Source organism: Diachasmimorpha longicaudata, chromosome 6 (assembly GCF_034640455.1).
Source record: "Diachasmimorpha longicaudata isolate KC_UGA_2023 chromosome 6, iyDiaLong2, whole genome shotgun sequence".
Lineage (NCBI taxonomy): Eukaryota > Metazoa > Arthropoda > Insecta > Hymenoptera > Braconidae > Diachasmimorpha > Diachasmimorpha longicaudata.
The window spans coordinates 8,593,807-8,609,668 of NC_087230.1; the positions used below are offsets into that span (position 1 = coordinate 8,593,807).

The following is a 15,862-nucleotide window of genomic DNA, read 5'->3' on the forward strand; positions in this document are numbered from 1 at the left end:
TTTTTTATGGATGTTGAGTCTATTATCCGTGAATGAATTATCCTGAATTGACCAGAGAAAATTAAGTAAATTGAGGGGAGCTGTTTAATTGGAAAGTTGAGTAAGTTGTGAAGCCCACGATGTCCCCCGCGATGAAGACCTCGGTTATATCCGCGGATGATCCCGGGTGCAATAAAAAATAATATCAAAAGCTCTCGAAAAAGCCAGGCCAAAGAAAGCCCTATTATTTTCACCTGTTGTCGTTTGCCCTCGCTGCTCCACAACGATCAGATAAAAACTGTTGTGCCGCGAGAAAGAGAAAGAGAGACCGCGCACGGTATGCAAATCCAGCCCCTACCCAGCGAATTAATGAAGATTAAGAATCCCAGCGGAGAGAATTGAAAAGACTGAACGGGAAGCAGTTTCGAGAAATAAGAAATTTTTGAGAGAAAACAAAGAGATAAAGCGATTAAACTGAAAAAAAAAAAATCTGGGGACACTTTTGTCTCATTTTTAAAACATCTTCTTAACGAGTTGGAAATTCCACTGTCTTATAATAGTTAAATGGATCCTTGGGCCAGTGGATGGGACCTCCCACCTGGTGGATTTCATTGAAGCGAACGGTAGCTGGTGTGCGGTAGCTGTGAGAAATATTTTTCAACGGTCAGTTCTTATAACCCTTTAACCCTGAAGAATATACCAACAGTATATTTTCACAGGCTCTCGCACCTCGTACCCTACCCCTCGATTTTTCGATACCACCTTTCATCGTTCGTTTGTGCCGCACTACCAGAAATTTATCCAAAATACCGCCACTTAAAAATAGCACACGTCCCCACAAATCATTGAGTAGAATTCTCTCACAGTTGGCCATTTAACGTGATATTTTGCCGGGTGTTTTGTGCCGGTATTCATCGAATATACGCAAAACGATCAAACGCCGATTTTCAACATCCTCAAAATCGCATAACGAAGCCAATTAAAATTATCCAACGATGCGGAGGGCTTTGCCTTCCTATTATCGAATACCACAGTATTGCGTAACCAATGGCTAGGATCATAACTATTGTAACAAATTGTATTGAGTTGGTAGGGGTGTCGTGGACCTTGGGCTTATTGAAATGTTGAATATCGATGATTATTTTTGCATGATACATTTCCACATCGTTGGACGTAAACAAACGCCCCCGTCATGCTTAACTTATATTGTACTTGCATGCACGAATGCCAACCGAGCCCTTTTCTTTACTGCTGTATTTATATCTTATCGCATCTACCAGTCTGATCTATTACCGTGCGAAGGATGATTGTCTCTTTACCATTGAATTCAGCGGGCATTTGGTGCAGTTGCATTCTTCATATTTCAATGGGAGTTCAATACATTTAATTGTCCTGGGAAAAATAAATAATATATTCAAGTCGACTGAATCGACGGCGAAATGACCCACCATATCACTGAAATCGTCGAAAAATTGAACCACAATTTATATTTTTTTTTCTCTTTAAATAATTGTCAACCAAAAATGAAATAATCTCATTCGATGGATAACAATTCAACAGACAATGAAATCAATCGTATGTTCCCCATTTTTTTTTTCATTTTACCCATCGTCTCAAGCGCGAAAAGACTCGACTCTTCATCTCCCCCTTCCGTCGAACGTAGATGAAGCATAAAAACCAGACTGCCCCGTACGGGCTTTAAACTCCCCCGCAACTTAAACGAGCCCTCACCTGCACTTATTCTCGAGGCTCATCCTGGCGTCTTCCCTCCTCCCCCTGCCATTCGTCCTGCCACAGGGCTCTCAACTGGGCTCTCGCACGCTCATGCCCGACGCGCGCGAGAGGTGATAAATCACCGTGCCATAAACAACCGATATTTCTCTCTGAATGTTTACCGAGTACGCTTTAAATGCCTTGTTAAAACAAACCTACGCCCGCGTTTTAAATACGCATGTGTGCGAGTGTATGTGTGTAAGCGGTCTTTTTGCAAGGATCATTCGATACATTTGCCGGGGGTTAAAGCTCTTAAGTTTTACCGAAGGATTCATCAACTCGCACTTATCACGAGTAAAAATTATGAACTTGCAAATTTTTTTTTTTCACTCGTTTGAAACTCCATTCTTTCTCGGTGTATTACATTTATTCCGGAATATGTTAATGTTTGCTGTCATAAATTCACCGAGGCCTAGGTCAGGTATGCACCAGTGGGCGTTACCCACGGCATTTTTCATTTTGAAAATTGAGTTATGAGTGGTTTTAAACTAAAAACCCATTCAGCTAAATTTAACGTTGAAAATTGACTGGGAATATATCGGATCATTCGAACGTGTTTTATATTGTCTGAGATGTAGTCGCTGATAGATTGCTCCTCTCCGTGATTATCAATCATTAAAATTCACTGAATGGTACAATGAGTGCGCGAGAATATTAATTAACAGCAATTAATTGAGAAATAATTTTTCATTTCGTTCAGACAGTTATCGTGCTCCATTACCTTGAGAGTTGACGAAAAATCTATCGGTCTGTAGTCTGTCGTATTTTATACCTCCTGGGATGAAGTCTGATAGATTACTCCCATCCTCGGTTATCCATCGTTGAGAGTCACGGAAATACACCAATAAATAAACACAAGAATAAATTAAAGTGCATAAGGGGAAAAATGGGTGGAAAGGAGAATTGAAGTAACGTTTACACAGTATTTATGGCAACTCGTACTTGGTAAGTCCTCCATATCCTGGTATATAGGGGTATAGAAACGAATCCACAAAAGCGTGTATTTATGCACAGTTTCTCGTAATGGCTCTCTCATCTCCAGCACCTGCAGCATGTCCACCGTGGAATCCCATCAATTCCATTGCAATGTAACTACGATAAATAACACACCCTGACGTCTGCCCCTGTTTTATTATTTATTTCACATTTAATGGAGAATGGAGACGAAAGAGGGTCAATTAATGCAGGTGAACGAAGGTGTTCTTCCATGGTGTTTCATTTACATAAATATTCAAGTTGTGCCTGTTATTTTAATTATTTGAAATTTCCTGAAATGTTTCATCGAATATGTTCAATTGAATCGAATGAGGGGGGGAGAAAAGGAATCTATACATGACGTAGAAGTGAAACGAAACTTCAGAAACGATCCAAAGTACTTGATTCATACTTTTAAATTCATTAAAAATTATCTATTGTAAAATTTATATTTACAAACTTGAAAATTATCATTTTAAAATAGAACTATCCCGTGTGTTAATTTTTTGGTTAATTTTATGGAACTTTTCTCTCTCTCTTTCTCTGCTTCTATCTATTCACAGTAATGATGAATTATTCCCTAATTTTGTCAACCTTCATTTCCATTATTGAATATCATCGCACACATTCAATCACAAGTGAATAATCCACGTGAATACATAAACGCAAAGCGACCGGAGGGAAGTCCACGGATAAAGAAAAGGTAGAATGAAACTTGGTAAACGGTCAGAAGCACTTCAATTAGCATAAATCGCCATTTTCGTGTTCCCCTTTGAATTCCGTCGCTATGGCGACCTTTGTCCAGATCGTGCTACAATGGCCACTATCTTCCTCCTTCCACCTTGCTCCTCTTGTTCTCCCAGCCATCTCCCTTCCTCTCCTTTCTTTTCTTCTCTCCCTCTCCCCCCGTTCATTTTTTATTATTCCCTTAACCCAACAGAGGAGAGGCGCGCCTCTTCCTGGAGAGAACGACCATCGCAAACAAAGAATCTTCCTCTCCTCTGCGCGTCGCCCCGCCAGGAGAGAATGAAAAAGCGTAAAAAACGCTTGATACACGAATAAGCGATGCGCCGGTTGGATAATCCTACAGAGTTGGTAAGAGGAAAAAAAAAAGGGGGGGGCCCACAAGTGTGTGTATACGAGGTAACGTGAACTCTCACTGCATCCGAGGTCCCCAAGATGCTGTCTGACTCTTTCCTTCCATTCTCCTCTGGCTATCTCGTCTTTTTCCCTCCGGCCTCAGCGCGAGAAGCTCCAGAAACGGTCTGGGAAGGGCGGGGAGTGAGAGGGTGGGTCCGGGTGAAATGTATCAAGGACTCGGAATGAATTAACCATCAGCAGTGGAAATCAGTGATTTCATAGATTTCACGATTGTGAAAATATTCAGGGGAGAGAGAATTTTTTTTAATGAGTTGACACAAATTTTTTTTATCGCGAAACTCCCGGGGATTTCGATGATTGAATCTTAATTTTCAATTTTTTAAACAACACTTAGCACTCACCCTTACCCTCTCAACCCCTAATCTTCCATTGAGTCTAATCCGAACGCTGAAAATCGTAAAAAAAAAATTTTCCACCTCGTGACGATGGCGATGCCGAACAATCGCCGTGAATTGGGTGAACCATCGGCCTGGCGTGAGCATCGACCAATGGGAATCAGGCCCACATGTGTACAGGGGCTTACGGAAGGGACATCGGGACCGAATCAGTTTATGCGCGACAGGTTCCACGGTTCGAAAGAGGGACAGACCGGAGGATGGGGTTTCCAGCTAAGTCTCCCAACAGCATTCTACCGTCTCTCTCTCTCCCTTTTACCCTCCCCCTCACCACCTCTCACCGTACATTCGGTTTGTGTTTCTCCCGGGTATACCCAACCAGAGAGGAGACATTATTTACAACGTTGAGCACGGTAGACAATGCACACAGTGTCCAAGAGGCGGAGGGAAAGGCCCACAGGATGGTAAAAGCCGCCATCTTTGTTCCTTTTCTGTTCTCCATATGCAACAACATCTGCCCACGAACTGCGATATTCCACCTTACCCTCCTTCAATTTTTGTCTCCGGCTCCCGAGGGAATTCACTATCGCCGAGTAAAACTCACCAGCAATTTCCAAGTATGCAACCTCTCGCGCCACCCTATCGTTATCGTAAACTTACCGTGAACATGGAATTGGGCTTTGCTCCCCCAGCCCCCAACTACCACTGGTATTTTATTTTTATTTATTACACCCTCCAATGGTGTTCGCTTGAACGCCATTTGCCCGGGTGAGTGTCGACATTACCGCGTGTGGTCTGATGCATAATGCCCGTAACTACTTTCTTTTTATTTCTGCATTACTCACTGATAGACGTGCTCTGGAGTTTCACCGAATATTCCACGAATATTCAACAGAAAATTTCACGGCTTAAAAGTATTAATCAAGCAGTCCCCGAATAGATTTTCGAAAGTACTCTCCCTGTAAGGGCCTCCCTTCGAATCGGCAAATTAAAAATACCAGAGAAACATCGACTACTAATAATTCTTCCTACGCCGCTATCATCTAGTCCTTCAATATCAGTGAATCGCTGGCCTTCAGGATCACCGTTGCTAACTAGATTTAGAATATCCCTGTGGAAAGATAGAAGGACGATGGCGGTCTCGGGAAAGAAGAGATAGCCCCCTTCTATTCGTAAAGCGGCAGCTGTGGCCACTTCTCTCTTTTTCTCTCCTTCCTTCGCGAAAAAGACAATCTTCTCGGTTTATATGTGCGCATCTTCCCTACCCCCTACCACCCTCCCCTCTCCCCCTCACCCATTGCCGCATCCTCAGTGAAGTTGAATAGATATGGGAAGCAGTGCAACGTCTCACGGGCCGAATAAAGAGAGAGGATAAAACAACCGAGACTTGAGAGAGGACAAGAGCAAAACGGACAAGAGAAAAGGGGAGAAGCCAGCCGCCCCAATAAAAACTCACGCTTGCCTCTGTCTCCATCGTCGCACACTCACATAACGTATAGTTTCCCCAAGAGGAGTCAAAGAAATATAAAGAGGGCCCGGGAGGGTGGCTTAGGGGGAGAAAATGAAGGAAAAAAAAAAGTTCCGAATTGCGGGTAAGAGGGCGGGCAGAGGGAGGGATTCGGTGGCAGAGGGAGAATGGAGAACCGGGCGCGGTCCACATTCTGACGTTTGACAGAACAAAAGACTATCGACCGGATCCACTTGAGTCCTCCCTTCCTCCCTCGATCGACCCCATTTATCCCTTCGACATAGAGCCGAGACTTCTCCATCCTTCACCCATCATCCCCTGTGCATACACGCGCTTGCGCGCCATCTCTACCCCTCCAGGCAATTCACCTGCAGCGCCCTCTCCAGCTCAGTGATACTCCACAGGATTCGACTGAGGTCTCGGTGTACAAATTACCGAAAATTGGTCCACTTTTTTGATCCATCGTCATTCGCAAGAATGCCACCGTCTCATGTTACCTTAAACTCTCCCTCGTCTCACCCGTCCGACCCCCAACTACACCATTGTCTTATGGGTGTTCTCCACTGTCGACCGAATAAAACGAAGTGGGGGTAGAGCAGTGAAAATACCGATGCGCGTTTTCTTGCGCGGTACATCAAACGAGGGACGACGCTGACGAATCGATCCGGGAGGTTTAGGGGGCCCAAGGTTTTATCTCACGACGAGAGAGCACACCGCGACTCACGGCCTCTCCTCGGGTGGGATTTATGATTCTGGCAGGGATTGAAAGGCAAGTTCAAATTCTCAAGAAGTCTCCAGAGAGCCCTTCCGTGGGAAACACGAGCTACCAAAGTTGGCAGTTGGATAAAACAAGTGGTGGATTTCCAAAGAAATCAAACTGTCAGGATGACTTTTTGTGTCATGGAATAATTGATGAGTGTCCTTGGGGAAGGATTGAAAAGGGATGAGGGAGGGGGGGGGGGAGTATGATTCATAAGGATCCTTCATTTGCAGAATGAGGGAATTGGTTATGCTGGGAGACAGTTGGACGCCTTCGACCCATCGGGCTTAACGATCCTTGTCTAATTAACGTAAAATTCAATCAGTCACGGAAGAATAACCTCAGCACGTTAGACCATCGTGTGCACACGGATTTTCACGTGAATTCACTTTCAACCGGAATTCTTTAATTACTCTACCCACCTCTCTCTCTCCCATTGGCCAGTGTTATGTACAACATCTGAAATTATTATATTTCAGGTATGCGGTTATTCAAGATAATAAAGTATGAATTTTTTACCTCATAATTCGATAAATGACTCAAGTTCATGCACAGTTGGAATGAGCTGAACAATTCTCCCAGAAATAGTGAACATTCTGATGCTGGTGTATGCAAAAGTTGACCAAACACTGGTCTTCAAGCGAGCCTTGCTCTCCAAGTTCATTAAATATTAACGAGAGTCTCAATTTCTTCATTTCGTTGATGAGTCGTCGAGAGTCTGACCATCCGAGGCCCGCATATAGATTGAAAATTAACTTATATGACCGACCGACAAAATATACGGCATAGTACATGTGTGTTTTAAAACTAAACTTATATAGACACTAGTCGGTTGTGCTTGTCTCTGGGCGCGAAGAAGAGTAGTGAGTGGTTCAACACGCGCGTGTTCTAAATTATACGTATTATAGTAACAACAATTTACACAGGTTTTAAGTAGGCTAGCCAAATCAGACAAGCGCTCCTCCCCCTCTTCCTCGGCTTTTGTGTCCTCGTGAAATCTTTAAATACCTAATTTGATGCTAATTAGGATTCTCGGTGGCAACACGAGAGCTGAGTTTCTTCCTTCCACTTCGAAAATGTACATGTCCTCGTGGTAATTCCCTTATCTCGAAGCAAATTGATCATGCAAGGAGGAAGATGAGACTGTGGGTTGTTGAAGTAGCATAATTATTCATCTATACATCACACATTTTACATATGTTTTTTTTTCTCGATTCAATTTACAATGCACTTTAATTAAATTCATTCATTCCCGTGGATATTGTGACATTAAAAACAGCAGAATGACAACCGAGTTGTTGATTCGTTGATGAGAATGAAAACGAAATGCTCATGATTATTGGAAACGTTGCCCTTTCAATCACTCACTGTCAACACACTTTCAAAACTATTGTCTAACCACTTTGGTAATTCGGATCTGCCATGGAACTACGATTATTATCACGTATTACGTCTAAACGAATAAATTTCAACGAAATAAACTGGTGTATTACCTCCTAGTGACTAGTCGAATGTTCACATGAACTCAATTTCCTCAGGTTCTTACTGGTATCTAGTCTTGCAGAGTTTACAGGAGGAATTATTGAGATCAAATCAGAAATACGTAGCACCGTAAGTCTTTTCTTGGATTAATAAACATTCTCACATTTATCCAGGATATCCAGAAGAGAAGCCGTCCTCTTCCTCGATTCGTTGTCAATAGAGATCTGAGAATGATACTTGCGATGACACACCGGAATGAAGATGATGGAGTGCGTGGATCTCTTCCATTGAAGTTGAGGGCTGGCTGTTGCTGTCACCCAGGAATGCTGAATTTGGTCCAATGTTCGGGGAGTTGCCAGTGGATGAGGAGACTGGAGTTCCTGGACAACCCACGTTGCTGGCACCATGGTTACCCTCCTGGCGCATCATGTTACGGCGCCATTTGGCTCGGGCATTTTGGAACCAGACCTGAGTAAATTAAATAAACAATTTTTATTTGGTCATCATTGCCTGACATCATGTGGGATGTTCTACTGAACAGTTAATATGCAAAAATCTTGAACCTGGAGGACGCGTTTGGACAGCCCCGTCTTCTGCGCCAGTTGTTTGAGATCCTTAGCATCAGGATTCTGATTAATAGCAAAATAGCTTTTCATAGTTCTCAACTGATGATGCTTAAAGCTCGTTCTCATTCGTTTCGTCCTCTGGCTTTGATGGACAGGACCTGGTGAGCCCACCGATGTGTCATAAGCGGTCAACGACTCCATGGACGACGACAATTCATTCGGATGGAGGAGTTCTACGAAAAATCCAACAAATGAATAACTTCACACAGTAGCATGAGCTTGCAAGCAACAACTGCTTGTCCCGGTACATCATTTGTAATCTATGGACGTACGAAACAACGGTGAGCACGTGCTCTGGATGGACCGCGGCTTTTAAAATGACAAAAAGAGGAGCAATGAAAGGTGGGTAAAAAAGGACACGTAAAAAAATGTCGACAACGAGGGCTTGGTAAAACTGTACGTGAGGCAGCTGCAGAGTATCAAAGTATTGAGGGACTGGATCGATTGGTTTTCGTGTATTGTATAACGGTAACATTCGATTCATCGGGGAGGGACTCAATCATTACCAATTTCACCGAGACCGAATAAAAATCCCGAGTCACTCAAAACACTTTGCCAAGGACCATTTTCGGATTGACAACAACATTTGGAACACCTCAATTGGAGATTGAAGGTAGAGTGGTGAGATGGAGGGGTGATGAGCGATGGCCGCATTGTGGTAAGTCATACGGAAAAAGGTAGAATGGAGAGTGGTGGAGAAAAAATTGCTGAAAAATTCTTGGATCAAGTTTGCAGTTGTTTCAATATTTATGTCACATCGTGACCATCCACTTCTGGATGAGAAAAATATTTCTGCAAGGTGCATCGGGCTTCCGGTTCACCAAGAAATACAATGTCACTGAGTGAGCAACGAAATGAATAAAAAAAAAAAATACGAAGGGACTTGGAGAAAAAAAAACTGAGTCATCTGCTTTGGTTGCCTCGACATTCATCGATTCAGCAAAAACCTAACGATCCGCAAGTGGCTAATTAAGCTCAGTGCTATTTTTGCGATCAACATCGTGGAATCTTGGGCACGAATAGGTGGCTGTGCCAGAGGAGAGACAGACAAAAGGGCTTGGTGAGTATGGGGGTAGAGGAGGCAAGATGCCTTAAGAATGAGGTCACAATTTGTCACGTGGGAGGAGGGAGGGGGTGAAGAACAAAAATTGACAAAGCAAGTGCATTAGGGCTGCGGGCAGATGAAACGTATTGAGGATTCAGCATCTCCGAGTAAACAAATAAAAAGTGAGGAATCGAAAGAAACGAGTGAAATAAATAAAATACTGTATATACTTTGAGTGAGATAAAAGAGAAATGCGAGAAGGTGGAAGAAGCAAGTAAGGGAATGTAGGTATCAGTGTTCGGCCATTCTGGTCGCAGTGGCTGGGTATTGGTCAGCGGCGGCATTCTTTTCCGGGAGGGAGCGGCCAATCGATGCATCTCAGCGTCGATACCCATCTGTCACTGTCCCCTACGGGGCCTTCGTCGTGTATTCCCTCCTTTTATTTCCTCTTTTGTCTCATTCTTTATACCCCCTTTTATTCCACCAGTGAACTCACCATGAACTTATCCCTCCCCTTCTCTCCCGGCCCCTCCATCCCCCATCGCACTTCACCAATTCTCGCGATGTTAAATTTAAATTCGAGGGAAGAAGAAAAATAAGCTCGACGAGCCAACCGCAGCAGAGAAAAAAAAACAAAAAAAAAGCACCGCAGATCGTCAAATTGTTATCATCTCAAATCAACGAACAAAACAATGTTGATGATATTACGGAAATAAATACATATGTCTTCGGCGCGCTTGTATCCTTCCAAGAGACAATAAAACTTTAGGGATATCGTCATTGAGCGTTATGTGTGGGACTGTTGGTCGTTTCATGGATGAGACATGGAACGAAAAGGGGCGAGACTGGGCGATTTTATAGCTCCTGGATCGTAAATTCCAGTCTCGCGAGGAGAGGAATCGCTCAGCGTTGTTTCTTCAGCGGGATCTTCTTTTCTTTAATTGTCCAACGATTATAAAATAACAGAGAATGACGTGATCGGTCTTTTCATCTTTACCATTCTCGGGTGGCTCGCGAGGATATGTCGTCGTAACTGGTTCAACTTAACGTTTCATTGTCAACATCCCTTTATTTATTTTTTTTCAATTTCATCATGGCTGTTCCACGCGCTTCAGGTTCTTTCTCAACGTTCGGGGAAGCCATTCATATTTCTCCCAGTGGCCATTAAACGTTTATCGTTGCACGATTGCCGTATGATCTGTTTGACGGTGCGATATATGTATATATTTTTTTTTCACCGTCTGGTGGACGTGCAAATACCGGGTAATTGATGGAGTGAATGAAAAAAAAAAACATGTATTCCGATAGAAGTATCGACGTGGGGTGGATTGAACTACTACTGGGTAAGGGGTGAATGTGTAATTGGCCGGCTGGTAAACGCGTTTCATTTTGTGTTTCCCTTCTCTTTCTCATTCTGGCAAACCCTCGGTGAGCCCGGACGATTTGCTCTCCACTCGAGGCCCTGCGGCTCCTTTTATTTGCTCCCAATGCTCGTCTTTTCAAAACGAGTGTAAATAAGTCTTAAAGGTTTATGCAGAACACCGACAACAAGCTGTTATTGCTGAATACCAAGTGGTTTGATTAATCGAGACATAATTACCAAGAGCACCCGATGATAGTCTCATTGTCACTGGCATCTCGGATCCAGTTACTTCGGATAATTTTCGCTTTCTCGGACGACCCTTTTGGACTGAACCAACTGAGGCCACCGGGCTCTGCTCTGGGGCGCTGTAATACGAGGGCAACGGCGATACTCCTGGGGAGCCAAGATCCTCAATGCTCCCGGGTGTACTGCCGTAGTCCGCGGTACAGCAGATCAATTCGTAGTGAGGTCTGCATCGAGAAAATTGAGTAGATGATGAAAATAAAATCACTCCGCTGGTCGAGAATTTCTCAGAGCGATTAAAAAATTTGGTTAAAAATATTCACCTGCAATAGACAAGACCATCTCTCTGTCCAAAGTGATCTCCCTTATTCAACGGAACTCCACAAGACGCGCACACAAAGCAGGCGACGTGGTAGACAAGTTCTCTGGCTCTCATCACAAGTTCCGATGCAGATATACCAGCACGACATCGTGAGCATCTCGAAACAGCAAAGAGCCTGTAACAATATAATTTTTCACTCAGATCTCAATACAATAGACACAACTTGTGCTCCAGCGACAATGATAATACTCCATTCTCGATAATAAGATTTGATTCATGGTTATGAAGCTGAAGAAGCTCTCCCGTATTTTCAATGGAGCCACCCAGAAATGGCAAACAATGCACTCTCTTACCCCCACGTGGCCAATCCCGAGGCAGCCTACGTTTTCATACAAAACTCGACAGTTACCCACGAGAGATTTATAATTCCAACTACTAGGCTTTGAGTTTTGTATTGAGTGCGCGATCAAAACACTGAATCTCCTCTCCTTCCACAGCAACGTCAAGAGTTTCTAAAATACGAACGATAGAGACAAAGGTGCTCCTCTTTATTCTTTGTTTCTTTCAACAGAGTAAAAAAGAAATTTTTTTTTTTTTTTCATTTCTTTTACGTTTGCACTCCCACTCTTTTATTTTTCTTCGACTTCACTCTATTCATTCCACTGGGCTCCAATGCCGGGAGCTCGTATTCACATTGTTGCATATTGCATGGAGTGACGTTGTTTTCTACCCTAACGAACCAGAACCGTAGATATACACCGGAGTATTCTCTTCCTTGCCATCTATATATCGACTCGATCCACAATCTCGATTTTTATTTCCCCCTCGTTTTCTTTTTGCTATTTGTGATTTTAATACAGTCGAGGAAACTGCTGTACGGATTTGATATTTTTTTTTTTCAGACGGTTAATGGGAATACACCCGGGAGAAAAATCACCGAGAATTTCGAATGTCCTGAGGAAGACGGGCGATTGTCCTGAAAACAATGGAAACAATCGAAAAATCAAACTTTCACTTTGGATGAGGAGGAGGAGGGGTCAGAGAGAGAGAATAAAAATATTTAAACCAGATAAGACTTTTCCGGGAGGTTGATCTCTTTGAAGGACCCCGTGGGGAAGTCTGCGATTGTGGAAGGTAATAATAAATCAACGGGTAATGAGGATTTTCACGTTCCAATGGAAAACAACGTGTTGTTAATCAAGACAAGAATTTTTCATCTGATGGTTTTTTTTTTCTTAATTTGAATCGCAGATGGTAATGCTCTGGTTTTTCATGACAGCGAGGGGAAAAAATGGAATTCACGTGTTCGGGTGGAGGTGAGAGAGAGAGAGGATGGCCATTAGTAGACATTTTGTGTGGTCCAGAGTGAACACAAGTGACGCTCCTATGCAAATTCATCCACTACCGCAATAAATACCGAGATGGCGGACCGATGGGTGTCTCTGAGGATCCACTGGGTTTAATCTTTCGTTTGGGGGGTAGAGGGGGTTGAACAGGAGCATGGACCCGGCATGAATTTCTATTCCCTCATAAAAACCTGTGAATCTGGTAATTTGGGGAATTATTTTTATCGGTTAATCAGCTCCTCTCGCCAGTTATCTCGCCAGCAATTATCGGATTCAGTTCAACACCGAAATCCGTTGCTTAATATTATCGTCCCACAAATATTTTTAAACCATTAAATAGATAAACAGATGCCATCAGAGTGTACATCATGGAATAGACCGATTAAAATTCTAACCTATAATAATCTTCTTTGCAGTAAATATTTTCATCCCTCGAGAAGCAAGTGAGTTCAGCAGCGAGGGGCACACGGCAATGGCAGCACCGAAGACATCCGCAGTGCCAGGCACGATCAGCAGCCCTCAGGTACCATCTCTCCGCTATATCACGACCGCAGCCCCCGCAAGCGAGTCCACCCTCGGAATTCCCCGAATCCCCCTGATTCTCTCGACGTCCAGCTGTCACGTCCCTTGGTGGGGGTGTACCGCTACCGCAACCGACTTCCTTCAGCATCACGGTACAAACTGGCGCCTCTACATCCTGCAAAATCATTCAACACCCTCAAAAAACTTCACATTTAACAGGTGATAATAGTCATCGTTCCTTTATTTCTATTAATCGCCACTGGATTTCAGAATAAAAATGATGCAACGATAATTTATCATAACTTTTATAGAACGGCACAAATTACGTTAATTTCCTGCAAAATTTAACAGTTACTAATGTTGGGTTGTCTTTGTCATGTGTTATGTAGACCTGTAACACGATATAAAAATGAGTGGAGCAATTAATCAATGAAAAATTACGGTAATGAAATACCAATTAACGTCAACGAATGTTTTATTCAATTGGGATCTCGTATGAGAGATATCGGAAAGGTGATTTTACCGTCGAGTCGGCCGACTGTGGCGGCGTTAGGGGGTGAAAGAGGGGATAAGATATCCTCGTGATTTTCAGATTGAAATCATCGACCGTATCGTCGCGTCTTCACCGTAGAAACAAAGTCATTCGCGTTAACGTATACCTAACACCAGTGCTTAATGGTCAAACTGGAGGATAAAAAGACAAGGTGAAATAGGTGTATGTTTCAGGGGATGGGGAGGGGCAGGAAGGGGAGAGGGGTTGAGAAGGGGGAGTAGGAGATGAACCCACTGGATGATGTGGAGTGTGGTGGAGGTAAAGACGCGGCCACGTCGGTCTCGTTCATTCAGGACACGCTCAGGAGGCGCGTGCTCGCGCCTGTATACTATACGCACGAGAAATCCATGAATGAAAACAATTCGTGACCGGCGTCCCGTTAATGAATGGATTCCGGAGTAGTAGCTCAGTTTCGAATCGTCGGGAGGAGGTTTGCTAATTGGTGTAGCCGAGGCGAACGTCTCATTCGCGATAACTCAATGTCGTTCGCTGGTGTCTCCGGGCTTTGGGAGGTTCACGGGTTCGGGATGCAATTAGGAATGGTGGAAGGGGATGAGGGAATATTTTTTCGTAGTTGGGGGTGATGGGGGGCACTAAGTTGGTAGATTTTTTTTTCAGCGATTTTCGTCCTGGGATACCTGAGAAATTTTAATGATCCGCTTCCCTCAGATGACGACGGCCTTTTGCCTACCTGGGATCCATATGTTTCGGGGTAATGGGGAACAAGTAGTTAAGCAGTAAATTTCGACTTCCTTTTTTCGGATTCTATGGTAACTGGTATTTTTTCAACATTGTTATTGTTGAATGAAGGATTTTGAATTGTGGTTTTTCTCAATTTTCCGGGTTTTCCGGAATTTTTTAGCAATATTCATCATTGCCTTTTTGTTCAATCAAATTCATTTTTGTCTGGGTAAAATTCATCTTCCTTTAACGGTAAAATGGCGGATGGATTGTGGAATAATCGCGTCGGACGTGAGCCCGTCTAAATCACTCAATTTGCGTTTTATTACTGAACGATATTAACGCAATAAAAATGAAGAATCAAACGTGAGTGATGAGTCACGGCTATTGCACAGTATTAAATTATATAAGCCTATAATTTCATCATTTATTCCTCGTTTAACTTCCCCCGTGGAATAGATAACGATTTTTACGACCTAAAGCGGTCGCGAATTTTTAAAAGAAGGAATCGAGGCATTGTGCGATCGGCCTTTGGAATTGTGTGGGGGCTGGTAATTTGCAACTGAACGAATCATGTGTTCATCATCTTCAACTTGTGCTGCCTGATTTAATTAAGTGAGACTCCTTTCACGTTCACCAGATATTCAGCGATAATTCAATGTAAAACATGAGTCAAATAAAACCGATAATCCTTTCACAAATACATATTTCGTTACTCACATATGCTCCTTGATGTTTCCTATGTATATTCCAGTCACAGGATGCTTCAGGCACCGTCGGCCGAGTGATCCGAAAATTCGTCCCTCCACTTTTCACAAAAATTCACGAATAAAACCCTCCTAACACCCCCCATCACCACTCACCTCCCAAAAAGCTAGATTTCATTAAAGAAAATTAATTTCCCGAAAGCACTCGAGCCATCGCGAGTTTCCCCAATCTCTCCGGTCGATCTCTGACTCGCCTTAAAGACCAGTTCACCACGTGTTTACCCACTGATTGTCCATAGTAATTCCGCAACATGAGGATCAAGCAACTTCACCAGTCCAGTGACTCACCGAAAATGATCAAAAACACCATCAATAGAAACCGAAAAATGTCGGACAACTTGGGCCGCGTTATTCAGCGGTTTATTAATAAAAAAAACAAAAACATTGTCCGCTTCGTAGAGCTTTGGACACCGTGTACCCGGGTTTATAGCTAGCGGGAACTCGCCGGCGGCGGCGGCGGA

General features: G+C 43.3%; 1 protein-coding gene across 1 annotated transcript; it reads right to left on the reverse strand.

Moving 5' to 3' along the window:
* Window positions 1–7,237: 7,237 nt before the first annotated feature.
* Window positions 7,238–13,618, reverse strand: LOC135163583 (LIM/homeobox protein Lhx9-like). The gene is made up of 5 exons (XM_064123143.1): window positions 13,274–13,618; window positions 11,534–11,707; window positions 11,205–11,437; window positions 8,497–8,732; window positions 7,238–8,401 (listed from the first exon to the last, which is right to left on the reverse strand). The coding sequence occupies exons 1-5, from the start codon at window positions 13,585–13,587 to the stop codon at window positions 8,147–8,149; spliced, it is 1,212 nt and encodes a 403-aa protein (XP_063979213.1). The 5' UTR covers window positions 13,588–13,618; the 3' UTR covers window positions 7,238–8,146.
* Window positions 13,619–15,862: the final 2,244 nt, after the last annotated feature.

Bases quoted from the DNA above. Each gene is read 5' to 3' on its own strand.
- LOC135163583 (XM_064123143.1), bottom strand. From the start codon at position 13,587: ATGATTTTGCAGGATGTAGAGGCGCCAGTTTGTACCGTGATGCTGAAG. The intron at 11,708-13,273 runs GTTAGAATTTTA...ATATTGTTACAG, and splicing joins TGCAAAGAAGATTATTATAG to GCTCTTTGCTGTTTCGAGAT. The intron at 11,438-11,533 runs GTGAATATTTTT...TTCTCGATGCAG, and splicing joins GATGGTCTTGTCTATTGCAG to ACCTCACTACGAATTGATCT.